The sequence below is a fragment of the Sciurus vulgaris genome (genome assembly GCF_902686455.1).
Source record: "Sciurus vulgaris genome assembly, chromosome: 1".
NCBI lineage: Eukaryota > Metazoa > Chordata > Mammalia > Rodentia > Sciuridae > Sciurus > Sciurus vulgaris.
Window position 1 is genome coordinate 11510293 of NC_136461.1, and position 24428 is coordinate 11534720.

At 46.4% G+C, this 24428-nt stretch overlaps 1 protein-coding gene across 2 annotated transcripts in view; it reads right to left on the reverse strand.

Moving 5' to 3' along the window:
* SDHB (succinate dehydrogenase complex iron sulfur subunit B) overlaps positions 1 to 24428 on the reverse strand; it is a 32465-nt gene continuing 8037 nt past the window's right edge. The window contains exons 2-8 of one of the 2 annotated variants that reach the window (XM_079100655.1): positions 22790 to 22917; positions 8996 to 9081; positions 6624 to 6760; positions 5400 to 5516; positions 4104 to 4205; positions 2370 to 2492; positions 1 to 219 (exon numbers count right to left, since the gene is read on the reverse strand). In XM_079100655.1, the coding sequence (XP_078956781.1) occupies positions 142 to 219; positions 2370 to 2492; positions 4104 to 4205; positions 5400 to 5516; positions 6624 to 6760; positions 8996 to 9081; positions 22790 to 22917 (771 nt within the window). In that variant the 3' untranslated portion in view covers positions 1 to 141. The remainder of the gene's footprint in view (positions 220 to 2369; positions 2493 to 4103; positions 4206 to 5399; positions 5517 to 6623; positions 6761 to 8995; positions 9082 to 22789; positions 22918 to 24428) is intronic. The other variant, XM_079100654.1, reaches the window with a different exon arrangement.

A 24428-nucleotide genomic window follows, 5' to 3' on the forward strand; every position in this document is an offset into this window, starting at 1 on the left:
TAAAGTAGAATAATATTTATTTCTTAGAACTTTTATTAAACATGCTGTATTCATGGAAAATCAAGACCTTTGAAGGAATTCAAATTAGATGCAAGCCCAGTTCGGCTCTGAGCTGCTCAGAAGCCAAGCTCAGCAGGAGGGCTAGGCCGCGGCCCTCTTCTCCTTATACGTGGCCATCATCTTCTTGATTTCGGCAATAGCTTTGCCAGGATTCAGACCCTGAAAAAGGAGGGCGAGGGGAAGACAATCAGTACTCAAAGTCAGTGAGGGTGATGGGAGGACCCTGGAGACCTGGCCAACTCAGTGTCCATGAAGGCCAGCCCCAAGTCCCAACAGCCCGAGCTCTGGGCTAAGCTGCTCCGTGTCCCCTGCTCCTGTCATGCTAAAGTCCTCCTGGGAGGCTCACTCCAGCTCACTGCCGCAAACACGCCCAGGGCACACATTCACCGACAGCTCAAAGACACCAGGGCAGTGTCCCTCCTTAGACCACAGGCCAGTGTCAATATTAGCCAGACAACTCTTCAGGTCATTTCCATTGTTAGTAAATCGGCAGCAGCAGACGCGAGCACATGACGTATGTGGAACAAGTGACCATTAACCCTGCACACACACCACTGAGTCTGCTGGCCAACACTGTACCAGCGTCCACTTTATGCCTGGAACACAGCCCTGGCTGCTCGGCCACTGCGACTTGTTAGCATGGACGTGCTTCTTTCTCCTCCTCTCCCTGTGCCTCCCTGACCTCACCCCTCCCTAATCTCAGGGGACAGGGTCACCTTTCTCCCGCTCCTGGGCAGTTATCTGTCTTGAGCACACGCCCACCAGGAACCAGGTACCCAGCCTCTGGGGGGCACCAGATCTCAGAAATGCCCGTCTCCCAGGCTGACAGGTGGACTGCAGCACAACAGGGAACACGTGGGACGCAGCCTCGAGTCGCCCTCAACAGCCCCGTTCCTGCTGGTGGGCAGAACCGCAGCCTCTGGGACAAGAGGCCCTGTGCTCCTCCTCTGCTAGCAAAGCAATAAACCTTCTTTTTCCTTTTTGGCAAAGCCATGTCGTTGTTACTGGATTGGCGTCGGGGACAAGGACCAAGCTTTCGGCAACACTACTACGGTCCGGCCTGAAGTGTGGCCCTGAAGCTGTTACCCTGAGTCCTACAGGAGGCACGACCCCGCCTCCCCATTTTATTTATTTTCTTGGTACTAGGGATTAAACCCAGGGGCGTTTTACCATTGAGTTACACTCTCAGCCTTTTTAAATTTTTTGAGATGCGCCTTGCTAAATTGCTGAGGCTAGCCTCAAACTTGTGACCCTCTTGCCTCAGCCTTCTGAGTTGCTGGGGTGGCAGGCTGTGCCACTGGGCCTGGGGGCCCTCTCGTTCTAGGTTAACTCTAAGCTTGAAATTAAAATGTCATGAAAAGAAAAAAAGGAGAGAAAAGGAACTCTTAAGAGAAAAGGAAGACGCTCACATAACCTCCAGTAGCTCAGCTGAGTGTGACAAGAAAGGAGGCGAAGGACGCACCTGCTCTGCACTTGCCCAGAGGTCACGGCTCACAGGGCAGAGCCTGGATGGACCCGCAGCCCAGTGTCCTGATGTTCCCCAGGAAGCCTGGAGGCAGAGGCGGGGCTGCTGGGAACACAGTGGTTTCCAGGCAAGAAACAAGGAAATCGCCAGCTGGCCTCACGTGTTCAGGGCAGGCTGAGGTCTCTCAGAGCGAGCTGGCCGCCCTGGAGCGTCCCCTGCTGCCTGTGGCCTCTCCGTGACAGTCAGTGAAACCGCTCCCCCCGGGGCAGCCGTGCCAGAACCACACGACTCTGCCCTCCCAGCTGACAGGGCCAGGGCTGGCGCCTGACCACAGGGCAGCTCATCCATAGCTGGCCACGCTGTCTGATGCGGGCGGCACAGAAGCCAAGTCAGGCCACGAGATGCCCTTTCAGAAACGCTGAGGACAGGCTGAGGCTGAGGTGTGTGAGGTGGAGTCCAGGAGCCCAGGCTGGGGAAGCCGAGGCAGCAGCCAGAGTGTGCAGGAGCGGTGGCCAGCGCAAAGAGCAGAGGGAGGGAGGCCGGCGGCCGGAGGAGGGGAGGGGAGGGGAGGGTGGGGCCACCGCTTCCACCCCGGCTCCTGTGAGGCCAGGCTGACGGCAAGTTCCTGCGTGGGGACTCCTGCAGCACTGTCGGGCTCCCCAGGGCCTCGTGTCCTGCCCCGTAAAGCTACTCCTAAAGTGCCTGAGGAGCCCGTGGAAGCAAACTCGCCCCTAAGCTCCCGCGGAGATGACAGGCACACCCCACCCCAGTGACCAGGTGTGCTCTCCGCCCACTGCCTGCCCATGAGCAAAGCCACTTTTGAGAGCCAAGGCCGGCCGTATACCTTGGGGCAGGTCCTTGTGCAGTTCATGATGGTGTGGCAGCGGTACAGGGAGAAGGGGTCCTGCAGCTTGGCCAGGCGCTCCTCCGTGAAGTCATCTCTGGAGTCGATCATCCAGCGATAGGCCTGGGGCACAGAGAACAGGAGCCCGCTCGGCCCAGATGCTTCGACTGTGCTCTCTAGTTCCCGCCATCCTTCCAGAAAGGCTCCCGAGTCCTTCACCCTTGGGCTGGGTGAGTGGTTCCCTGACCTCCCATCACACCGTAGCTGGTTGATTATACGCTGTTGGGCGTCATCTCCTAATTTCTTCATGTTGCTCAACAGCTTCCCACCCAGGTTATAATTACTGAGGGTGGGGACTGGGGCACACGCTCTTTTAATCTGTCTTCACAGCCACCAACTGTGCTAGACTCACTGTCACTGGGTAAACCTGTGATTTAACAGGCCTTTCTAGAGAGATTTGTCCCATTTATTGATTCTTTCAATTCACATATCCACTCCTGCAGCCTGAGATCAGCAAGCTAAAAACGGCGGCACTGCCAGAGGGGGTACATCACACAGCTTGGGCGCCTGCAGTGCGAGGACCTGCCCTCGCAAGCCCTGGAGGCTCCGCAGAGCTGCTGCTGTCTCTTTTTTGGGGAAAACAAAAAATGTGAAGTTGTCCTCCCGCCCTGCTTCCCTGGTTTGAACCCAGGGGTGGCCTAGCACTGAGCTATCTCCCCAGCTCCACTGATCCATCATCTAACCTGACCTATCTTATCTACCTATGAATGATACCGGGGATTTAACCCAGGGTGCTTTACCAATGAGCTATATCCCAGCCCCTTGCTATTTTGAGACAGGGTCTCCCTAAATTGCTTAGAACCTTGCTAATTTGCAGAGGCTGTCTTCAGCCTCTGGAGCCGCTGGGATTACAGGCATGCGCCACCACACTGGGCAAATGAAGTTACCTTTGGAGATAAGAGTCTGTGAGCCCGGCACAGTGATGCCCACCTGTAATCCCAGTGACTCGGGAGGCTGAGGCAGGAGGACTGCAAATTCAAGGCCAGAGGTGTCTCAACATGCTCATAAAACGGGTAGTGGGTGTGGCTCCAATACTAAAAGCGGGGAGGGGAAGAAGTCTGTGAAAAGCACTGACTGGGGCGGGGGAGATGGCTCAGTCGGTAGAGTGCTTGCCTTGTAAGCATAAGGCCCTGGGTTCGATCCCCAGCACCCCACCCCCGCAAAAAAAAAAAAAAAAAAAAAAAAAGGAAAAGCACTGACCACAAATCTAAAAAGCACCAAATTCTTGGGAACAAAAAAAGCTACTTTTTTTGTAAGGCTGTGTGTATGGTAACAGGCAGTGATGACAAACGACCCCACCTTCTCTCTAAGCAGCCCGACCTGGACATGGTTTCTGCCCTCACAGCTGGGCAGCCGCTCAACTGCTTCTCCACCATGCGCACGTCACTAGCCCTGTGAGTAGGAGGGCAGAGTGTGGGCACAGCAGCTGCCCAGGGAACCTGGTTCAGCCTGCAAGGCTGGGCACCAGGAGGTGTGGCCCCAGATCGCCTGGTGGCCCTCAACACTGCAACAGAGGCGTGTTGGCGTGAGGCTCAGCGAAGCCAATCACCCGTGTGCTGACTGCCCACGGACACCATCTCTCCCTCAGAATGGTGGTCTCGCAACACTCCACTGTGCTCCTGGTGTCCGGAAGTCCAGCCCCCATCTCTCCTGCGGTGGGGAGGAGCAGCTCACCTGCATGAGGACTGCGGGCCCCAGGTACTTGTCTCCATTCCACCAGTAGCTGGGGCAGCTGGTGCTGCAGCAGGCACAGAGGATGCACTCATACAGCCCGTCCTGCGACGGAAGAAAGGGCGATCAGGGCCTGGGGAGGGGGCGCTGCATGCAGCCATCAAGTGTGCCATTGGGGTCAGTGCACAAGGTACCCACGCCTGTATCAATGTTCTGGCAAAACCTAAGGAGTGTCTGCAGAGATTTATCTGTAACAAAAGGCCTGTAACTGAACAAAAACACCGGTCTGCTGAGCCCAGGGGTCTCAAGCCTGAGCCCACAGCACTGAGCCCTTGATACGCATCGTTCCTGCACTTACCTAAGAAAGAAATCAGAAAGGCCCCAGGACACTCACCACCCATATGAGGTTAAGAGGGCAGAGGTCAAAGAGTGCCCTGGCTTCTGCCCTCGGCCCAGCAGAGACCACAGGGGTCTGCAGAAGCACCAACACCACCCTCAGTTCCAGCCAACCCTGACACAGCACCCTGTGCTTTCCTGGGGCCCCGGCTGACAGCACAGCATGCCCAGGTGGGGACTGCAGACACCCCTTTGCAGGTGAGACCCAGGCTCAGGGAGGCAGGCAGGGCCCGTGACCAGGCACCCACAGGGCCAGGGCACAACAGGTCTGTCTCTGGCATCCCCTCTCTCCACCTGCCACAGACTCAAGCTGCCCCAGTAATTCTAAGAAGCCACTTGCTGATTTTGGAAACAAAAATAGATCGAAAGCAGCAAAACCAGAGGGACGCACTGACACCTGAAGAGAGAGCTGACAGGAGAGGAGGGAGAGGAGACCAACGTCCTGCCTGAACCACTCTACACCTGCTCAAACGGTGCCCAGTGCAGGCTGGTCCCCGGCTCTGGGAGGCACGAGGTCAGGGAGGCCAGGCTCGAGCCGAGCTGCAGTCAGACTTCAACCCGCTCACACCAAACTCCACAAACAGAAGTAACTGAAGTGTGGAGCGGACTGTGAAGGGTACGATGTTCACCTCACCTGAGTGTGAAGCAACCTAACATACTGGTTTCTTCTGAAGAAAGACAAATGTCTGGCCACATGGCAACAACCTACCCCTCTAGGTAGGGCATGGGCCATTTGGCCCTAAGAGCAGGGTTTCCAACACTTGGGCCAGATGCTGTTAAAGTTCCTTTCCAGAATATGCTAAATGGTCTGCATCCTCTCCTGTTGCTCCCCCAAGTCACAATGGCAGCAAATATCTCTGCAATGAACCCCCTGAATCAAGACAATTAGTAGGAACCAATGACCAGTTTCTCACGATCTTCTATGGACTGCAGATACTGCTGCTTGCCTTCCTGGGACTCATCCTTCTTCTTCAAATAGGGTTCGATGGATTTGTACTGTGCATAGAAGTTGCTCAGATCCTGAGGTGAGGAGGGGGAGGAAGGAGAAAAGGGTCAGAGGACACCACTGCTTCTTACTTTCCCACTTGCCCCACTTCCTGAACATGAACATGTGCGAAGGTCACCAAAGGAGAAATGGTCACTGTTATGTTCTGGCTATCAAGTGTCCCTCCCTAAAAGAAATGCTCAAGGCTTGGTCCCTCGGCCCAGCAATGTTCAGATGTGGGCTTCTGGGAAGTGACTAGACGGTGTGAGTGTTAATGGCTCTGCTTCCTGACTGCCCTAAGCCAAGCGGCTCTGCTCTACCATGCACTTTTAATGAGGTTCCGCCCCACATCAGGTCCAAAACTATCCAGCAGGCCGGCCCCAGACTGAAAGAGTGAGCCAAAATAAATCTTTCCACCTTTAAATTGTTTTTCTCAGGTATTTGGTCACAGTGACAAAAAGCAAACTAATAGTGTCGCAATGTAAGCACAGTTAGAAAATCTATCCCTCGCCCTTCTGGAAACTGGCCAAGGTCCTTTCTTCCCTGTCTGCCCTTGAGAACAGTCAGCAAAAGACCAGAGATCAAATGGAGGGAGGGGACAGTAAGAGTAAAATTCAAACAACTGTTGCTTTCCCAGCTGGTATTTTCTGCAAATTCTTTGTAGTTATGGCCAAATTCTTCATTTCTGGGATCTATGCCCTGTTATTTCCAAACAATCCTCACCAAATGAGCTGCTTTTTGCTGGAGGATTTTCTAGGTATTTATCTTATCTACTGCCATCGAAATTCTTTAATTAAACTCAAACAGGCCACACTGTGTCAGACCTGGGGGGGTCCCCAATGCTTTTTTTTTTTTTTTGCGGTGCTGGGGATTGAACCCAGGGCCTTGTGCTTGTGAGGCAAGTACTCTACCAACTGAGCTATATCCCCAGCCCTTCCCCAGTGCTCTTAGGGACACGTGGCCCTCCTGCCATAACAGAGGACAACAGCCCTCCCTACTAGCTGTACCTGGACTGACTGGAAAGCAGCTACGGATACTGAAAAACAGCTGTTCTGAACAATCAATCCTACCACTCACATGTGCACCCCCCCCCCCCCCCCCCCCCCCCCCCCGCAAAACACAGGAGAGACGCAGGAACTCACGGGAACGAGGTCCTTGATCACATACATGTGCGGGAGAGGGTAGATCTTTGAGACTTTGTTGAGATTGGTGTCGATCCTCCGGGTGCAAGCCAGAGTGTTGCCTCCATTGATGTTCATCGCACAAGAGCCACAGATACCTGAGGGAAAGACCCAAGGTGTCCTGACCCGGCCCAGACCCAGGCCCAGGCCAGTTCCTTGCTTCTGGGCCATCACGGTTCTGCTGTCGGGAGCAGTACTGACCTGGTACGCCCGCTGCCTGTTCTCTTTCCTCTCCTTCCTGCCTACAACGTGGACTTCATGGCTGAAGTTCCAAAAACCATTTTGTGGCAACCTTGAGGTTAGAAGCCACACACTAAGGATGGCTCTGCAGAAGGGGCCCGGGCGCTCCTGGCCCTATGGAGTCCCATGTCAACTTCAGCTCCATGCCGGCCACGCCCCCCTTTTTCTGAAGCCCAGGGTTTTGTGCATGCTAGGGAAATGCTCTACCACTGAGTGACAACCCAGCCCGAGGCAGGTGTCCTGAGAGAAAAACTGGCTGCCTTCTTTTCTTTTTTTTTAAGGCTCTGCTATCTGAACTTAAATTCTATCAGATGCAGTACCCAAAGCTAATCAACACTGTTTCGGTCACCTCAAAGCTGAGGCCTGACACAGATCACCAAGAGACAGCTCTTACGTTCGTGCACACAAGCAGCGCAGTGGTGGCTCTGAGCTCTGAACCCCACTTACTGACCGAACACTCACTTTTCAAGGAGAAGCAGAACAAACCAATGTGAAGCTGAAGCGAAGCAAAGCAAAGCAAAGAAAAATAAGATGCTGAGCCACGCAGGTGGTGCACGCCTACAATCCCAGCTACTCGGGCGGCTGAGTCAGGAGACAAGTTCAAGGCCAGCCTGGGCAACTTAGAGAGACCCTGTCTCAAAATAAAAAATAAAAAGGTCTGGGGATGTAGCTCAGTGATGGAGGGCCCCTGGGTTCAACTCCCAGTACCCCTGCCACACACAAAATAACATGCTGATCAAGGACCTGGGCATGCGAATTCTCTTAGCCTGTGACACTGATACAGGCTTTTTCTCTTTGGGGAAGAAAGCTACCTCAGGCCCTTGGAGTACATAACACGAATCAACCTGGCCTTGGCCATCTCAAGGTTGAGGCCTGGACACAGGTTACAAGAGTCAGCTCTCCCTCTCCTGTCCACACAACGAGCAGTACAGTGGCAGCGAGTGCTGGGAACCAAGCTGCTTCACACCAGGCTTTCTGAGCCTGCTGTCTGGATCTGGAAGGCACCCCAAGATTCACATGCTGAAGATCTGGTCTCCAGTGAAGCAACGTTCAGGGGTGGGGCTTCAGGGAACTGGCAGGAGCACAGGGGCTCTAGACTCAGACTCTCGGCTTCCTGGCCACCACCACGGCCTTCCACTGTGATGTTGTGCCTTACACAGGCCCAGAAACAGTGGATCCAGATGGCAACGCTGAAACCACGAGCCAGAGATCCTTCCCTTCAAGACGATCTTCTCAAAGGTTCCGTTACAGCAATGAAGAGCTGACTCGTACCCAGGGAGCACCTGGGTGCAGCCTGGGGTCTGACGGCCTTGGCTGACTCCTGGGTATCCTTAGAGGAGCCCCTCACCCCCTTGGGCCTCAGTCTCCTCATCTACACGTGGAGGGTAGGGACAGTATCTCTTTATGTCGCCTGAAGTGCACAGACAGCAGGCTCACAGCCCGGTGTATGGCCATCAGGGCCAGTCTTCACGACGCTTTGTGATTCTGGCCACGTCTGAGAACCCTCTTAGTTCTCTTTTAAGTCATTTCAAGTTTTACTTAATCATATTCAAAACAAAAACCTTTGTATGCCTGTCATGCTATCACTAGTGATTCTATTTTTCTAAAGTAGGAAATGCTGGTCTTCACAAGGCGACACCAGCAGTACAAGCCACCGTACCACAGGGGATGCTGCTCCAACAGCTGGGAGCACACCCACTGTGCACACCTGACAATGGCAGCCAAGAGGCCACGCATCACCTGGGAGACAAGCCCAGGTGCGCACAGGTGTCAGCTGGAGCCCGCCGCTCCCTAAGCAGCAAGCTCAGCAGTGCACGTCCTCCCTCGCCCCTGAGTGAGCAGCTAACAGAGACCACAATACAGTAACTGTGAGGCAGGATGTTCTTGAAGGAAAGCGAACTTGGGCACTGGAATGGCACCATGGTCTGAATTTCAATACGGCTACATGAACAAAGGAGGGTCGTGCAGTAAGGTCATCTGGCAGAGCGGCACACTGGTCTCCAGGAAGTCTCCACTGCTTCATGCCGCGGACCCAAGCCTCTTGGGACAGCCAGAACATAAATGTTGGGGCCTAACGGGAATTAAATGCTTACCTTCTCTGCATGACCTTCGGAAGGTCAAGGTGGAATCGATTTCATTCTTAATCTTGATTAAAGCATCCAATACCATGGGACCACACCTGACAATAGAAAAAACTCAGCGGTACTTATGAAGTTCAAAACTCCCTGCCTGGTCATAACATGATCTGAGATACCTGGATATGTTTATCATCCATTTGGCCTTCTCAGATCAGTCAAAATATTTATCTACAGCCAGGTGTGGTGACGTACGCCTGTAATCCCACGGGTTCGGGAGGCTGAGGCAGGAGGATTGCAAGTTCAAAGCCAGCCTCAGCAATAGCAAGACACTAAGCAACTCAGTGAGACCCTGTCTCTAAATAAAATACAAATTAGGGCTGGGCATGTGGCTCAGTGGTGGAGTACCCCTGAGATCAATCCTTGGTACCTCCCCCTCCAAATTTTTATTCTACAATTTCATCTTTCATATTCTTACAAAAATTTTTTTTTCTTATGGCGGGGGGCAGGAATGAATCCACAGGTGCTCTACCACTGAGCTATATCCCAGGCCCTTTTTGTTTATTGAGACAGGTTCTTGCTAGGTTGCCCAGGCTGGCCTTGAACTTGTGATCCTCCTGCTTCAGCAGTCCAAGGAGCTGGGATAATAGGCAAGTGCCACTGCTCCCAGCCTTCTTCTTTTTTTTTTTTTTTTTTTTTTTTTTTTGCGGTGCTGCGGATAGAACTCAGGGACTTGTGCTTGCAACACAAGCACTCTACCGACTGAGCTATCTCCCCAGCCTCTTCTGCCTTCTTTTAAGGAAATATTTTTAGGTTAAATATTTTTAGAAATTAATTTTAATTTACATGTTGGCTTTTTAGTTCTCTTTGCATGTTTGAAAATAGTTACTCTAAGAATACTTCCTTTTCAGTCTATTTGTAATATTGTGTCACTTCATATAATCTTAAGAATGCTTCTACTTTACAGGTTGAATTTACTTCCTGTTCCCACCCCTTACGCTATAGTCACACGCATTATGTCTGTTATATATTATTCAGTGTTAGAATTTTTTAGTCACTATCAATTTTAATAAAATCGATTTATGTTTATCCATATATTTATTACATTTGGTGCTCTTCATACTGTGAGTTTCTACCGGAATTATTTTTCTTCAGCTTGAATAAATCTCCTCTTATGTTTTAAGGAAGGCAGGTCTTCTGGTTCTAAAATCTTTTTTTTTGTTCATTTAAAAATGTCTTCGACTCTGAGACTTTCTTGGGATGGCCTTTTGAAAAGTCCATGATATTTGCAAATCAATTTTTTGAAAACATTCAAAGCATTTGTACACTTTGAAGAATCTTTTCCGGCAGATTGCTCACTGTCAGGTGTCTATCATCTGCCATTTGCCTGCCTCTCGCCTGTCCATCGCCTGCCTTGCCCCTATCCATCACCCAACGCTCGAGGTTCACCTCCCGATCGTCCGACAGCTGCCAGCGATTGACCGCAGACTGCCAGTGAAGAACCAGCTGCCTGCTGCTGCCTGGAAGTTCACTGTTACAGTACCTGCAGGACCCCCAGACCAACTGACTGCGCCCTATCACCGGGAACCCAGACCAACTGATTGCATCCGGCCTCCTGGATCCCACAACCACACCAAACACACCGACCTCCAGGACCACTGCCGGACCAACTGCATCCTGTCTCCAGGACCTCCAGCTGACCACGTCCACCCCTGAGCTGCAGCTCCCCATTTGCCAACACATTTGGAAGCCAGAGCAGCCATCTTGGATAATCCTGGAAGCTCCGATCTTCGGGTGGGGCAAATCCCATCCTGAGACGCCTGCTGGAGGCTTGAAGCTCATTGTCAGGTACCTCTCATACATCAGGCTACTGAACACTGGGACGTTTCATTAGCATATGACTATTATACAGTGGATTTTCTTTTTTCTCCTTTAAAAAAAAAAAATTTAAGTTTTTATTTCTTTACGTTTCTTGCTTTCTTTTCCTTCTGTTTACCTGTTCCCTCAGAGTCGCTTTCTCCCTTATTTACATGATGTTATTGTCCCCATAGGGGCTATTTGGTCTGAGATTGCATAGTGTCTGATTTGGGTACTGCCAATATTGATCTCCCCTTAAAGAAAGGGTTTTGGAAACCTACAGGGCCACTATAAGCCTATAGGGGGAAATCTGCAATACCCCAGATCTGCACTGCTAGAGGGGAAGATACATGAACAACATGAAAAAACAAGGGAAGAAAATGATCCAAACAAATCTAGATTCTATAGTAATAGAATCCAACGACAGTGTGTTAGAAGAAATGTCAGAAAAGGACTTCAGATTATACATGATTAAGATGATTTGTGAAGCCAAGGATGAGATAAGAGAGCAAATGCAGGCAATGAATGATAATACCAATAAGCTGAAAGAGCACCTGCAGGGAGCAAAAGATCATTTCACAAGAGAGATTCTCAAAAAAAAACCAAACGGAAATCATTGAAATGAAGGAGACAATAAACCAAATAAAAAACTCAATGGAAAGCATCACCAAAAGACTAGACCACTTAGAAGACACAACCTCAGACAATGAAGACAAAATATTTAATCTTGAAAATAAAGTCGCCCAAACAGAGAAGATGGTAAGAAATCATGAACAGAATCTCCAAGAACTATGGGCCATCATGAAAAGACCAAATTTAAGAATTATTGGGATTGAGGAAGGCACAGAGATACAAACCAAAGGAATGAACAACCTATTCAATGAAATAATATCAGAAAACTTCCCAAACCTGAAGAATGAAATGGAAAATCAAATACAAGAGGCTTACAGAACACCAAATGCACAAAATCACAACAAATCCACACCAAAGCACATTATAATGAAAATGCCTAACATTCAAAATACAGATAGGATTTTGAAGGCCGTGAGAGAAAAGCATCAGATTACATATAGGGGGAGACCAATACGGATAGCAGCAGACTTCTCAACCCAGACTCTAAAAGCTAGAAGGGCCTGGAACAACGTATTTCAAGCTCTGAAAGAACATGGTTGCCAACCAAGAACCTATACCCAGCAAAACTAACCTTCAGATTTGAAGATGAAATAAAATCCTTCCAGGATAAACAAAAGTTAAAAGAATTTACAAATAGAAAGCCTGTACTACAGAATGTTCTCAACAAAATATTCCATGAGGAGGAAATGAAAAACAACAATGTAGGTCAGCAAAGGGAGGAACTACCTTAGAGAAAAACCACTCAAAGGAGAAACCAAGCCAACTTAAAAACCAAAAATAAGCCAAATGACTGGGAATACAAATCATTTCTCAATAATAACCCTGAATGTTAATGGCCTAATCTCATCGATCAAAAGACATTGACTGGCAGAACGGATTAAAAAGAAAGACCCAACAATATGCTGCCTGCAAGACACTCATCTCATAGAAAAACACATCCACAGACTAAAGGTGAAAGGATGGGAAAAAACCTATCATGCACATGGACCCAGTAAAAAAGCGGGGGTTTCCATCCTTATATCAGATAAAGTGGACTTCAAGCCAAAGTTAGTCAGAAGGGATAAAGAAGGTCATTTCATACTGCTTAAGGGAACCATAAATCAGGAAGACATAACGATAGTAAATATTTATGCCCCAAACAATGGTGCATCCCTGTACATCAAATGAATCCTTCTCAATTTCAGGAATCACATAGACCACAACATAATAATTCTGGGCAACTTTAACGCACCGCTGTCACCACTAGATAGATCTTCCAAACAAAATCCAACCAAAGAAACCATAGAACTCATTAACACAACCAATAACCTAGACTTAATAGACATATATAGAATATTCCATCCATCAACGAGCGGATACACTTTCTTCTCAGCAGCACATGGAACCTTCTCGAAAATAGACTATATGTTATGCCACAAAGCAGCCCTTAGGAAATGCAAAAAAATAGAGATACTGCCTTGTGTTCTATCAGATCATAATGGACTGAGAGTAGAAATCAATGACAAAGTAAAAAAAGGAAATTACTGCAACACTTGGAGATTAAATAATATGCTATTGAATGAAACATGGATAACAAAAAACATCAGGGAGGAGATAAAACAATTCTTAGAGGTCAATGAGAATGACGATACAACATATCAAAATCTCTGGGACACTATGAAAGCGGTACTAAGAGGAAAATTCATTGCATGGAGCATATTCCAGAAAAGAATGAAAAGTCAACAATTAAATGGCCTAACATTACAGCTCAAAGCCCTAGAAAAAGAACAGAATAACAGCAAAAGTAGTAGAAGACAGGAAATAATTAATATCAGAGCTGAAATCAATGAAATTGAAAGAAAAGAAACTATTCAAAAAATTGACATAACAAAAAGTTGGTTCTTTGAGAAAGTAAACAAAATAGATAAACCCTTAGCCACACTAACAAAGAGAAGGAGAGAGAAGACTCAAATTACTAAAATACATGATGCAAAAGGAAATATCACAACAGACACCACTGAGATACAGAACATAATGAGAAGCTACTTTGAAAATCTGTATTCCAACAAAATAGAAAGTACTGAAGACACTGACAAATTTCTAGAGACATATGCTCCTCCCAAACTGAACCAGGAGGACATACATGATTTAAACAGATCAATATCAAGCAATGAAATAGAAGAAGCCATTAAAAATCAACCATCCAAGAAAAGCCCAGGACCAGACGGATTCTCAGCCGAGTTCTACAAGACCTTCAAAGAAGAACTCATTCCAATACTTCTCAAAGTATTCCAGGAAATAGAAAAGGAGGGTACCCTACCGAACTCATTCTATGAAGCTAATATCACCCTCATACCCTAACCAGGAAAAGACACATCAAGGAAAGAAAATTTTAGACCAATATCCTTGATGAATATAGATGCTAAGATCCTTAACAAAATATTGGCAAACCGTATCCAAAAACATATTAAGAAAATTGTGCACCACGATCAAGTGGGGTTCATTCCTGGAATGCAAGGATGGTTTAACATCCGTAAATCAATAAATGTAATCCATCATGTCAATAGACTTAAGGATAAGAATCATATGGTTATTTCAATTGACACAGAAAAAGCATTTGACAATATACAACACCCCTTCATGCTGAAAACACTAGAAAAAATAGGGATAGTAGGAAATACCTGAACATTGTAAAGGCTATTTATGCTAAGCCCATGGCCAACATCATTCTTAATGGAGAAAAACTGAAACCATTCCCTTTAAAAACAGGAACAAGACAGGGATGTCCTTTTTCACCACTTCTATTCAACATTGTCCTCGAAACTCTAGCCAGAGCAATTAGGCAGACTAAAGAAATTAAAGGGATACGAATTGGAAAAGAGGAACTTAAGCTGTCCCTATTTGCTGATGACATGATTCTATATTTAGAGGATCCAAAAACCTCCTCCAGAAAACTTCTAGACCTCATCAATGAATTCAGCAAAATAGCAGGCTATAAAATCAACACACATAAATCTACAGCATTTTTATATGCAAGTGATGAAACAGCTGAAAGGGAAATGAGGAAAACAACTCCATTTGCAATAGCCTCAAAAAAAATAAAATACTTGGGCATCAATCTAACCAAAGAGGTAAAAGATCTCTACAATGAAAACTACAAAACACTGAAGAAAGAAATTAAGGAAGAACTTAGAAGATGGAAAGATCTCCCATGTTCTTGGATAGGCAGAATTAATATTGTCAAAATGGCCATACTATCAAAAGTGCTATACAGATTCAATGCAATTCCAATTAAAATCCCAATGACGTACCTCACAGAAATAGTGCAAGCAATCATGAAATTCATCTGGAAGAATAAGAAACCCAGAATAGCTAAAACAATCCTTAGCAGGAAGAATGAAACAGGGGGTATCGCAATACCAGAACTTCAACTATACTACAAAGCAATAGTAACAAAAACAGCATGGTATTGGCACCAAAATAGACAGGTAGATCAATGGTACAGAATAGAGGACACGGACACAAACCCAAATAAATACAATTTTCTAATACTAGACAAAGGTGCCAAAAATATGCAATGGAGAAAAGATAGCCTCTTCAACAAATGGTGCTGGGAAAACTGGAAATCCATATGCAACAGAATGAAACTAAACCCCTATCTCTCACCCTGCACAAAGCTCAACTCACAATGGATCAAGGACCGTGAAATCAGACCAGAGACCCTGGATCTTATAGAAGAAAAAGTAGGTCCAAATCTTCACCTTGTTGGCTTAGGATCAGACTTCCTTAACAGGACTCCCATAGCACAAGAAATAAAAGCAAGAATCAATAATCAAACTAAATAGCTTTCTCTCAGCAAAGGAAACTATCATCAATGCGAAGAGAGAGCCTACAGAGTGGGAGAATATCTTTGCCACTCATACTTCAGATAGACCACTAATTTCCAGAATATATAAAGAACTCAAAAAACTCTACACCAAGAAAACAAATAACCCAATCAACAAATGGGCTAAGGAAATGAACAGACACTTCACAGAAGAAGATGTACAAGCAATCAACAGATATATGAAAAAATGTTCACCATCTTTAGTAATAAGAGACATGCAAATCAAAACTACACTAAGATTCCATCTCACTCCAATTAGAATGGCGATTATCAAGAACACAAGCAACAATAGGTGTTGGAGAGGATGTGGGGGAAAAGGTACACTTATACATTGCTGGTGGGACTGCAAATTAGTGCAGCCACTCTGGAAAGCAGTGTGGAGATTCCTTAGAAAACTTGGAATGGACCTACCATTTGACCCAGCTATCCCACTCCTTGGCCTATACCCAAAGGACTTAAAATCAGCACACTACAGAGATACAGCCACATCAATGTTCATAGTGGCTCAATTCACAATAGCCAGACTATGGAACCAACCTAGATGCCCTTCAATTGATGGATAAAGAAACTGTGGTGTATATATATATATATATATATATACACACAATGGAATATTACTCAGCTATAAAGAATAATAAAATTATGGCATTTGCAGGCAAATGGATGAAACTGGAGAATATCATGTTAAGTGAGATAAGCCAATCTCAAAAATCCAAAAGAGGAATGATCTCACTGATAAGCGGATGATGACACTTAATGGGGGGTGGGAGTGGGACAAGAATGGAGGAAAGAGGGACTGTATAGAGGGAAAAGAGAGGTGGGAGGGGTGGGGGGAGGAAAAAAATAATGGAATGAATCAAACATCATTACTCTATGTAAATTTATGAATATGCAAATGGCATGCTGTTACTCCATGTACAAACAGAAACAACATGTATCCCATTTGTTTGCAATAAAAATAAATTTAAAAATAAATAAATAAATAAAAATGTCTTCACTTTGTTTTCATCTTGAAGGATCTTTGTGTGGACTGTAAACTTGGGGCTGTTTTCTCTTGGCACCTCGGAAACGCCACGTTGCTGTCTGCCGGCTCCTAGAGCTGGTGATGAGAAGTCAGCAGCTGCCCACCTTATTTCCCTGACCGTCATGTGCTGTTGTCTCTGGTTCTTTCAAGATCTTCTCTTAGTTTTTGGTCTTCAGCAACTTCAACTATCATGTATCTGGTGTAGTTTTCTTCCTATTTATCCTGTTTGGAGTCCAATAAGCTTCTTAATATACACACCGAGTCTTCTTCGAACTTGGGAAGTTCTTGGTCATTGGTTCTTTGGTCACCATGCCATTCTGTTCTTCTGGTTAGACATGTGGGACTTTTTAATACTGCTCTTAGACCACTGAGGTGCTTTATCTTTTTCAAGTCTGTTTTCCTCTTAGGATTGAGCAATTTCTGTTTATTTATTTGCAAGTTCAGTAAATCTCCCTACTGAATTTCTAATTTCTGCTAAGGCCAAACTGGTGAATTTTCTACTTCAGGTACTGTATTTTTTTAGTTCTGGATTTTTCCATTTGGTCATTTCTCTGCTGAGATTTTCCCCTCTTCTTACTAGCATATTTTTGAATCTAATTATTCAATTCTTGTTTGCTAAGTTTAACAATTGGGTTGCTTCATGGCTAGTCTCCACATGCCATAACCAAGTCCCTAGGCTGGGTTGCTTAGGAAACAGAAATTTATTACTCGTGGTTTTCAGGGCTGAAGTCTGATATCAGGGTACTGCCCTGGTCAGTTTCTCACAAGGACCTCTTCCTGCCTTGCAGATGGCCCTTCCTCAGTGTGCCTGGAGGGACAGGAAATCTTTCTCTCATGTCTCTTCTTATGGGGCGCCAATCCTAAGGGCCCCATCGTTACAGCCTCACGCCCTAAGCACCTCTCAAAGGGTTCATCTCCAAACACCATCATGCTGGGGTGCAGGGCTTCAGTATGAAGTTTTGGGAGACAGACACTGGGTCCTTAAGTCTCCAACTGTCTTTTTTGCTCCTCTGTGGTTTTCTTCTTTCTAGGATTTCTTCCCTTTCCAGTTGTGGTAAAGTGTCCTCTGGTTATCAAGCCAGCGAATCCGTCTTCCATTCTAGTTTCAGTCCTCACACTCGCCGTGCCGGCTGGAGCTGCTCTCGGGCAAAGCATGCACCTCACCTAACGCCACTCCGTGCTTCCCACCGTCAGCTCCCTGGCACTGTCTGCTCGCTGCGGGAACCTTTCCAGTACCTTGGGCAGTTGTTTCTGCTATTTTGTCCAGTACATAATCGTTACTGGGGTGAGCGTGTCGAGAGCTACTATACTATAATTGGAAGTGAACCCGATCATTTTTTTTTTTTTCCAAGTTGCAGCCACATGCTATAAGTTTTGATTTGCAATGTTTTTTTTTTTAAAGTATCTGGCAATATTTTAAATTTTTTCCTTAATCAAATAGTTACTTAAAAGGGTATGTTTTAAATTCTGAGCAGTTAAATTTTTTAAAATATGAATTCTTAATCTTATTGTATTATGATCAGAAAACATGGCTTACACAATTTCCATTTCTCTGAATTTTGCTAAGGATTTTTAGTTGTTACATATTTGACAAATTTTGTCTACTTAAGAAGAGTGCTATCAATTAATTCTACCTCTTAATAAATAATGTACTGACACAGTCAAAAACATCCTTTAGCAGGGTGTGGTGGTGCACGCCTGTGATCCTAGCAACTCGGGAAGCTGAGGCAGGAGGATCCCAAGTTTGAGACCAGCCTTAGCAACTAAACGAGGCCTTAAGCAACTCAGAGCCTGATTCACCATAAAAAAAAAAAAGGGCTGGGGATGTGGCTCAGTGGTAAATCTTTTGCCACACTCAAGACACACACACAGTTTTTCACTAACATGGCTTCTCTGATGAGCAAGAAAGTCAACGTTCTGTTAGCTTTTCTTTACGCTTGCTGGGGTTCCTCCCCAGGGGGTTTTCTGGGCTCCAATGAGATGTATATACTGTCTGAAGCTCTGTGGACACCGAAGGCATTTAAAACACCTTGTCCTCGGGTGAATTTCCTTGCAATCAGGAGGGCAGAGCACTGCTACAAAGTTCTCCCATAGTCAATGCCTGTGCAAGGTTTCCAACCGTATGAATCCTGTGGGTGATTCAAGTCTGAGCTCAGACCAGAGGTTTTCTAAACCCCAGGGCCTCTGTGGTTTCTCGCTGAAGTGCCTGTTCGGGCACCTCTGTGGGTAAAGCGTTTCTCACGGTTCCTACTACTGCAGGCTCTCCGTTCCCCTCTGAAGTCGGAGCCTGAGCAACGCCTGAGATTTGTCTAGGGTTATTCATCTTAACGAGCTTGTTGATGTGTAGATACTTTTTTGGCAGGGGAGGGTTACTGGGGATTGAACCCAGAGGTGCTTTATCACTGAACCACATCCCCAGGTCCTTTTAATTTTTTATTTTGAGATGGGGTTTCACTAAGTCACCAAGGCTAGCCTTGAACTTGTGATCCTCCTGCCTTAGCCTCCCAAGTTGCTGGGATTACAGGTGTGTGCCACTGTGCCCAGCTGTAAATACATTTTTTATGGTATTATAACTTGACTAGTCAAGACACTCGTGAGGCTTCTGGAGCAGGGAGGGCTGAACTCAAGAGCCTCCTCATGCACATTAGAGCTACTAGATTTTTCACCAATGGCTGCGCCCTGGAGAAGCTTTTATCACAGGTACTGTATTTACAATGTCGCTCGAGTTCTCACTTTCTGTCAGGTAACAAAGTCCGCACTAGGAGGAAGCCGCTCTCACATGAGGCCCTGCTGTGGCTTCTCTTCTCATACTGAAGCATTCAGAGGCCTGAGTGGGGGCTGGCACCCCTCACGCATGCCAGGCATTTACACGCGTCTCATCTGGGGTGACTCTGGGGCACAGGAAGGTCTGATCTCTGGCCAAAGCCTTTCTCACAGGCGCCACACTCAGGGCTTCTCCTAGTACAAACGCTTTTATGTACACGGAGAGCTGAATGGTGCTGGGGACGTTCCCGCTTACTACACTTGCACAGTCCAGACCCTTCGCGGTTTCTCACTGTGCGGATGCTTCAGTGCCTTGGAGGGCAGGACCCAGCCTAAAGCACGTCTCACACTCGCTGCATAGATACAGGTTCTCCCATGTTTTTGGGTGGGGGTACTGGGATTGAACTCAGGGGCACTCGACCACTGAGCCACATCCCCAAGCCCTATTTTGTGTTTTATTTAGAGGTGGGATCTCACTGAGTTGCTTAGGGCCTCGCTAAGTTGCTGAGGCTGGCTTTGAACTTGAGATCCTCCTGCTTCAGCCTCCCAAGCTGTTACTACAGGGGTGGCCACCGCACCGGCTGATACAGGTTCTCTCTGCATGACTTCACTAGCGTACAAGGAGAACAGAGCTCTGAGCAAAATTCTTGCCACAAGTGTCACACGCACAGAGGTCCTCTCACACCTGCTGCACTTACAAGGCTTCTCGTATTGCGGTCCTCTGGTGGGAACCAGTGCTGGTGTCCTCCCAGTGTGGGGCTCTCACATGTGAGAGCTGTGTTTTCACAGAAGTTTCACGTTCAGGCACTGGCACATCTGATTATGTATCTGAGCCGTGTGATGCACATGAATAAAAATATTTTCATTCTCTGAGGGCATCCTTGGATATATTTTCCTTCCATCTCTCTTTTTTTTTTTTTTTTTTTGGGTGCTGGGAATCGAACCCAGGGCCTTGTGCTTGCAAGGTAAGCACTCTACCGACCGAGTATCTCCCCAGCCCCCTTCCATCTCTCTTCTGAAGTGTAGGTTTTCGATGGCTCTCTCCAATGGAATTTTCCACTGGTCTTCTTGCCCCATTGCTGCTTTGGAAGACATCTTGGTGATAAGCGCTTGGAAAGTCCACCTGCTTCATCCTTCAGTCTCAGGCAGCTCACCTCTGCAAATTCCCAGCATCACACACATGCATTCCTTACTCGGCGTTTTTGAACCACAAGAAAGCCCCACGTGTGGCTTCCTTTTGGCTCCAAAAGGTTCTCCAGATCAGGTCTGTTTGCAACACTCAGTTCTGCCCTCTCCTGCCTGGTGCTATCCCTGGGCCTTGGAGGGCACTTCCTTCAAGTCCGCTGTAGCCCCAGACTCCACAGTGGGACCCAGAGGTCACCTTCCCCACTTCCAGAAAGAAGGAGAATAGCCTGGAAGGCTGTGCAGGGCTGGGGCCACTCCTGCTGCACTGTTCCTCAAGGGCCCCACCTTCGTTTAATACTTTATTTTTTAATTTTTAGAAATGAAAACCTAATTTTACTTTAGACACTTCAATTTTATTGAACTGGTACAATCAGCATGCATACCATTTCTATTCAAATAAGGGAAAGAAAAAAATTAAAAATCTCCCAAATAAGTACAACAAGATAAACGGAGAATATTAAACATACAAAAAGAATACCAGCTGGGTGTTGTGGCCCTTACCTGTAACCCCAGTAACACAGGAGGCTAAGGCTGGAGGATAGCAAAGTCCAAGTCAAAGTGCCAAAAACCAAACCAAACCAAACCAAATACCCAAAGATAAATCCACACCTCTACTAGTACCTAATTATGACATGTTATTACATCATGTGTTTTTTGTTTTTAGCTACATTATTTTAATTCTTTGTGGGATTCCTGGTTACCTTTCAAAAATTGGTGTTATAATTCTACATAATAGTGGGATTTGCTGGTTACCTTTTTTTTTTTTTTTTTTAGTTGTAGACGGACACAATATCTTTATTTTATTTATTTATTTTTATGTGGTGCTGAGGGTCAAACTCGGTGCCTCACACGTGCTAGGCAAGCGCTCGACCACTGAGCCACGGCAACTGCCCCTCATTTTTTTTTTTTTTTTCCCCCTTTGGGCCTTTAAAAAGAAATTGTTTTTAGTTATACATGACGGTAGAAAACATTCTGACATATCACATACACATGGAGTATAACTGTCCGTTCTTGTGTTGTACATGAGGTGGAGTTATGCTGGTCATGTATTCATATGTGAACAGAGGAAAGTTACGTCCTGTTCACTCTATGTCTTGGTGACACGTTCACAATGCACACAACGGAACCATGTGATCGGTCAGTTGTGTCCTCTAGTCCATTTCCTTTTCCGCCCCTCCTTCTTCTGGTCTAGTGGTCTCTTTCTGTTTTCATGAGACCTGCCCCCTTCCTCTTTTTTTTCTCTTGTTTCCACATATGAGAGAAACACACAACCCTTGACTTTCCGAGTTTGGCTTATTTTGTTTAACATAATGTTTTCGAGTTCCAACCATTTTCCTGGAAATAACAATTTCATTCTTCTTTATGACTGAATAAAACTCCATTGTGTAATATACCATGTTTTCTTTATCTGTTTATCTACTGATGAACACCTAGACTAGTTCCATAATGCGACTACTGTAAATTTTAATACCTTGATTTTAGTCTGATGAGACCTATACCAGTCTTTTGATCTATAAAACTACAAGATAACACATGTGTTTAAAGTCACTGAGTTTGGGGTAGTTTTCTCCAATAGACACAGAGAAACACAAAGGTCCAGATGGTGTTTTTTTTGGGTACCAGGGATTGAACCCAGGGGCATTCAATCACCGAACCACATCCCAAGCTCTTTTTATTTTTTATTTTAAGACAGAGCCTTGCTAAGTTGTTTAGGGCCTTGCTAAGTTGCAGAGGCTGGCTTTGAACCTGCAATTCTCTTGCCTCAGCCTCCTGAGCTCTGGGATTACAGGCCTGCATCGCTGCGCCTAAACCAGCTCATTTTCAACATTCTAACCACATGGATCACCATTCCAGATCTTTCTCATGTTTACTGTTAATACAGAGTACACAAGCCCAGATATATGAATTATAACCAGAACATTTAACATTTTAAAATTGGTAATGTGCTAATTTTAATCCTAGGTAAAAAGTCAACATCAGTTATTTATAGAAAGTTGTCACACTTTTTTTTTTTGTGGTGCTGGGGATTGAACCCAGGGCCTTGTGCATGCAAGGCAAGCACTCTACCAACTGAGCTACATCCCCAGCCTGAAAGCTGTTCCACTTTCATTTGGGGGAAGGAAATGAATTTTGCAAAGGTTAGTTTTCTTGCTATCTCAGGCACCTACCCCATTCTTGGCTTTTACTTTTTTTTTTTCGCAGTGCTGGGACTCAAATCTAGGGCCTCATGCATGCTGGCAAGTGCTGTACCACTGAGCCACAACCTGCAGCCTCCTCATTCAGATGACAGATTCTGGAGGCCCCCAAGGTATGAAAAGCATGTTCCTGAACCAAATCAAGAGCTCTCTTTTGGGCTGAGGATACAGATCAGAGGTAAAGTGTGTACTTCACATATATAAGGTCCTGGGTTTAATCCCTAGCCCTACCCAAAACAAAAACAGTCCCTTTCCTTCACCAGATACCTAGTGTGCACAGAGATACTTACTTATTCAGATCAACTTCATAAGTCTGCATGCGAGGTTTATCTCCGGTCTTGTCTGGGTCCCATCGGTAGATGGCAAATTTCTTGATTCGAGGAGCTGCGGCTGCAGCTGTCTGGGCCCCTCGGCAGGCCTCAATTTTAAAATGTTCACAAAAAGCAGGGGGGAAAGCAAGATAATTCTATTTAATTGGCATAATAAACTACAATACTGCATCTAAATCCACGTATCATACACAGCCTTCCTGAGAAGGGCACTGTCACCCAGCATCTGAGCACCTCTGATGTGCCAGGCACGGTACTAGGGGCTGGTGACAGAGCACTTATTAAAACAGAGAAGACCACTGGGCGCAGTGATGCACAACTGTGATCCCAGCTACTTGGGAGATAGAGGCAGGAGGGTTACAAGTTCCAGGCCAGCCTGGGAAACTCAGCAAGACCCTGTATGGAAATAAAACAAATTTTTTTTGGTAACTGAATAACAAGCATTTCTTTTTTATACCTTTATGTTTTTATTATTTTTATGTGGTGCTGAGGTCAAACCCAGGGCCTCGCGCATGCTAGGCAAGCGCACTACCACTGAACCACAACCCCAGCCCTCGAACTAAAGTTTTTAACAAAAGGACTGGGGATGTAACCAAGGCAGAATGCTCCTGGGTTCAATTCCTAGTACTTCCAACCAACAAACAAAAACTAAACATATAAACAAGTGGGGTGAACAATATAAAATGAAAGATTCATGGTAAAGTGTAAAGTGTGATCCTGGTGGGAAGGTACAGGGAGCACTGAATACCACAGGGACTCACACCAGGGTAACGGGTCGGAAAAGCTAATCACGTGATGTTCAGGCAGAGATGGGATTAGGAGGAAAGGAGCCCTGGCTAGGGGAGCAGCACCTGAAGGCCCGCAGTGGGGAGCCTGGTGCAGGTGAGGAGCAGAAGGCAGGTGGTCTGAGGAGGGACAGGGAGTGGCAGATGTGAGGAAGTAAAGAAAAACTTTTTTTTGGTGCCACAGATTGAACCCAGAGCACCTAACCACTGAGCCACATCTCCAGCCCTTTTTATTTTGAGACAGGGTCTTGCTAAGTTGCTGAGGCTGACTTTGAACTTGCAATCCTCCTGTCTTAGCCTCCCCCAGCCCCTGGGATCACAGGTGGTGGTACCACTGTGCCTGGCCGTAAGTTGAGTTTTCATTTTATCCTAAGAGCAACAAGAAGCCAGCAAACCTTTTTAATCAAGGCAGTGAAACGTCAATTTTTTTTTTTTTTTTAAATAAAGATATTACTGGTTGCAAAAGCAGAATTTGTCAAGTCTAGATCTGGAGAAGCTAGTGAGAAAGCTACTGTCATTATCAAGGCCAGATGCTGGTGTTTTAAAACTAGGGCAGAAAGCAAGGTGAACACAAGGTAAGTTAGGGCACTCTGATGAGTCTAGCACTCCTCCCCGGAACCTTTCACACAGTAGGTCAGGCATGCTGGAGCCCCTCAGGGGCGGCTGCTAAGTGGGTGGGCCTCTGACTCCCTGCCCTCCTTCGACTCCAGCAGAACAGGTTTGCAGAAAAGGTGCCTTCCACCACTGAGGACACAGGAAGAAGGCACCTTCCATGAACCAGGGAGCTGGCCTTCACCAGACAGGAACCTGCAGCG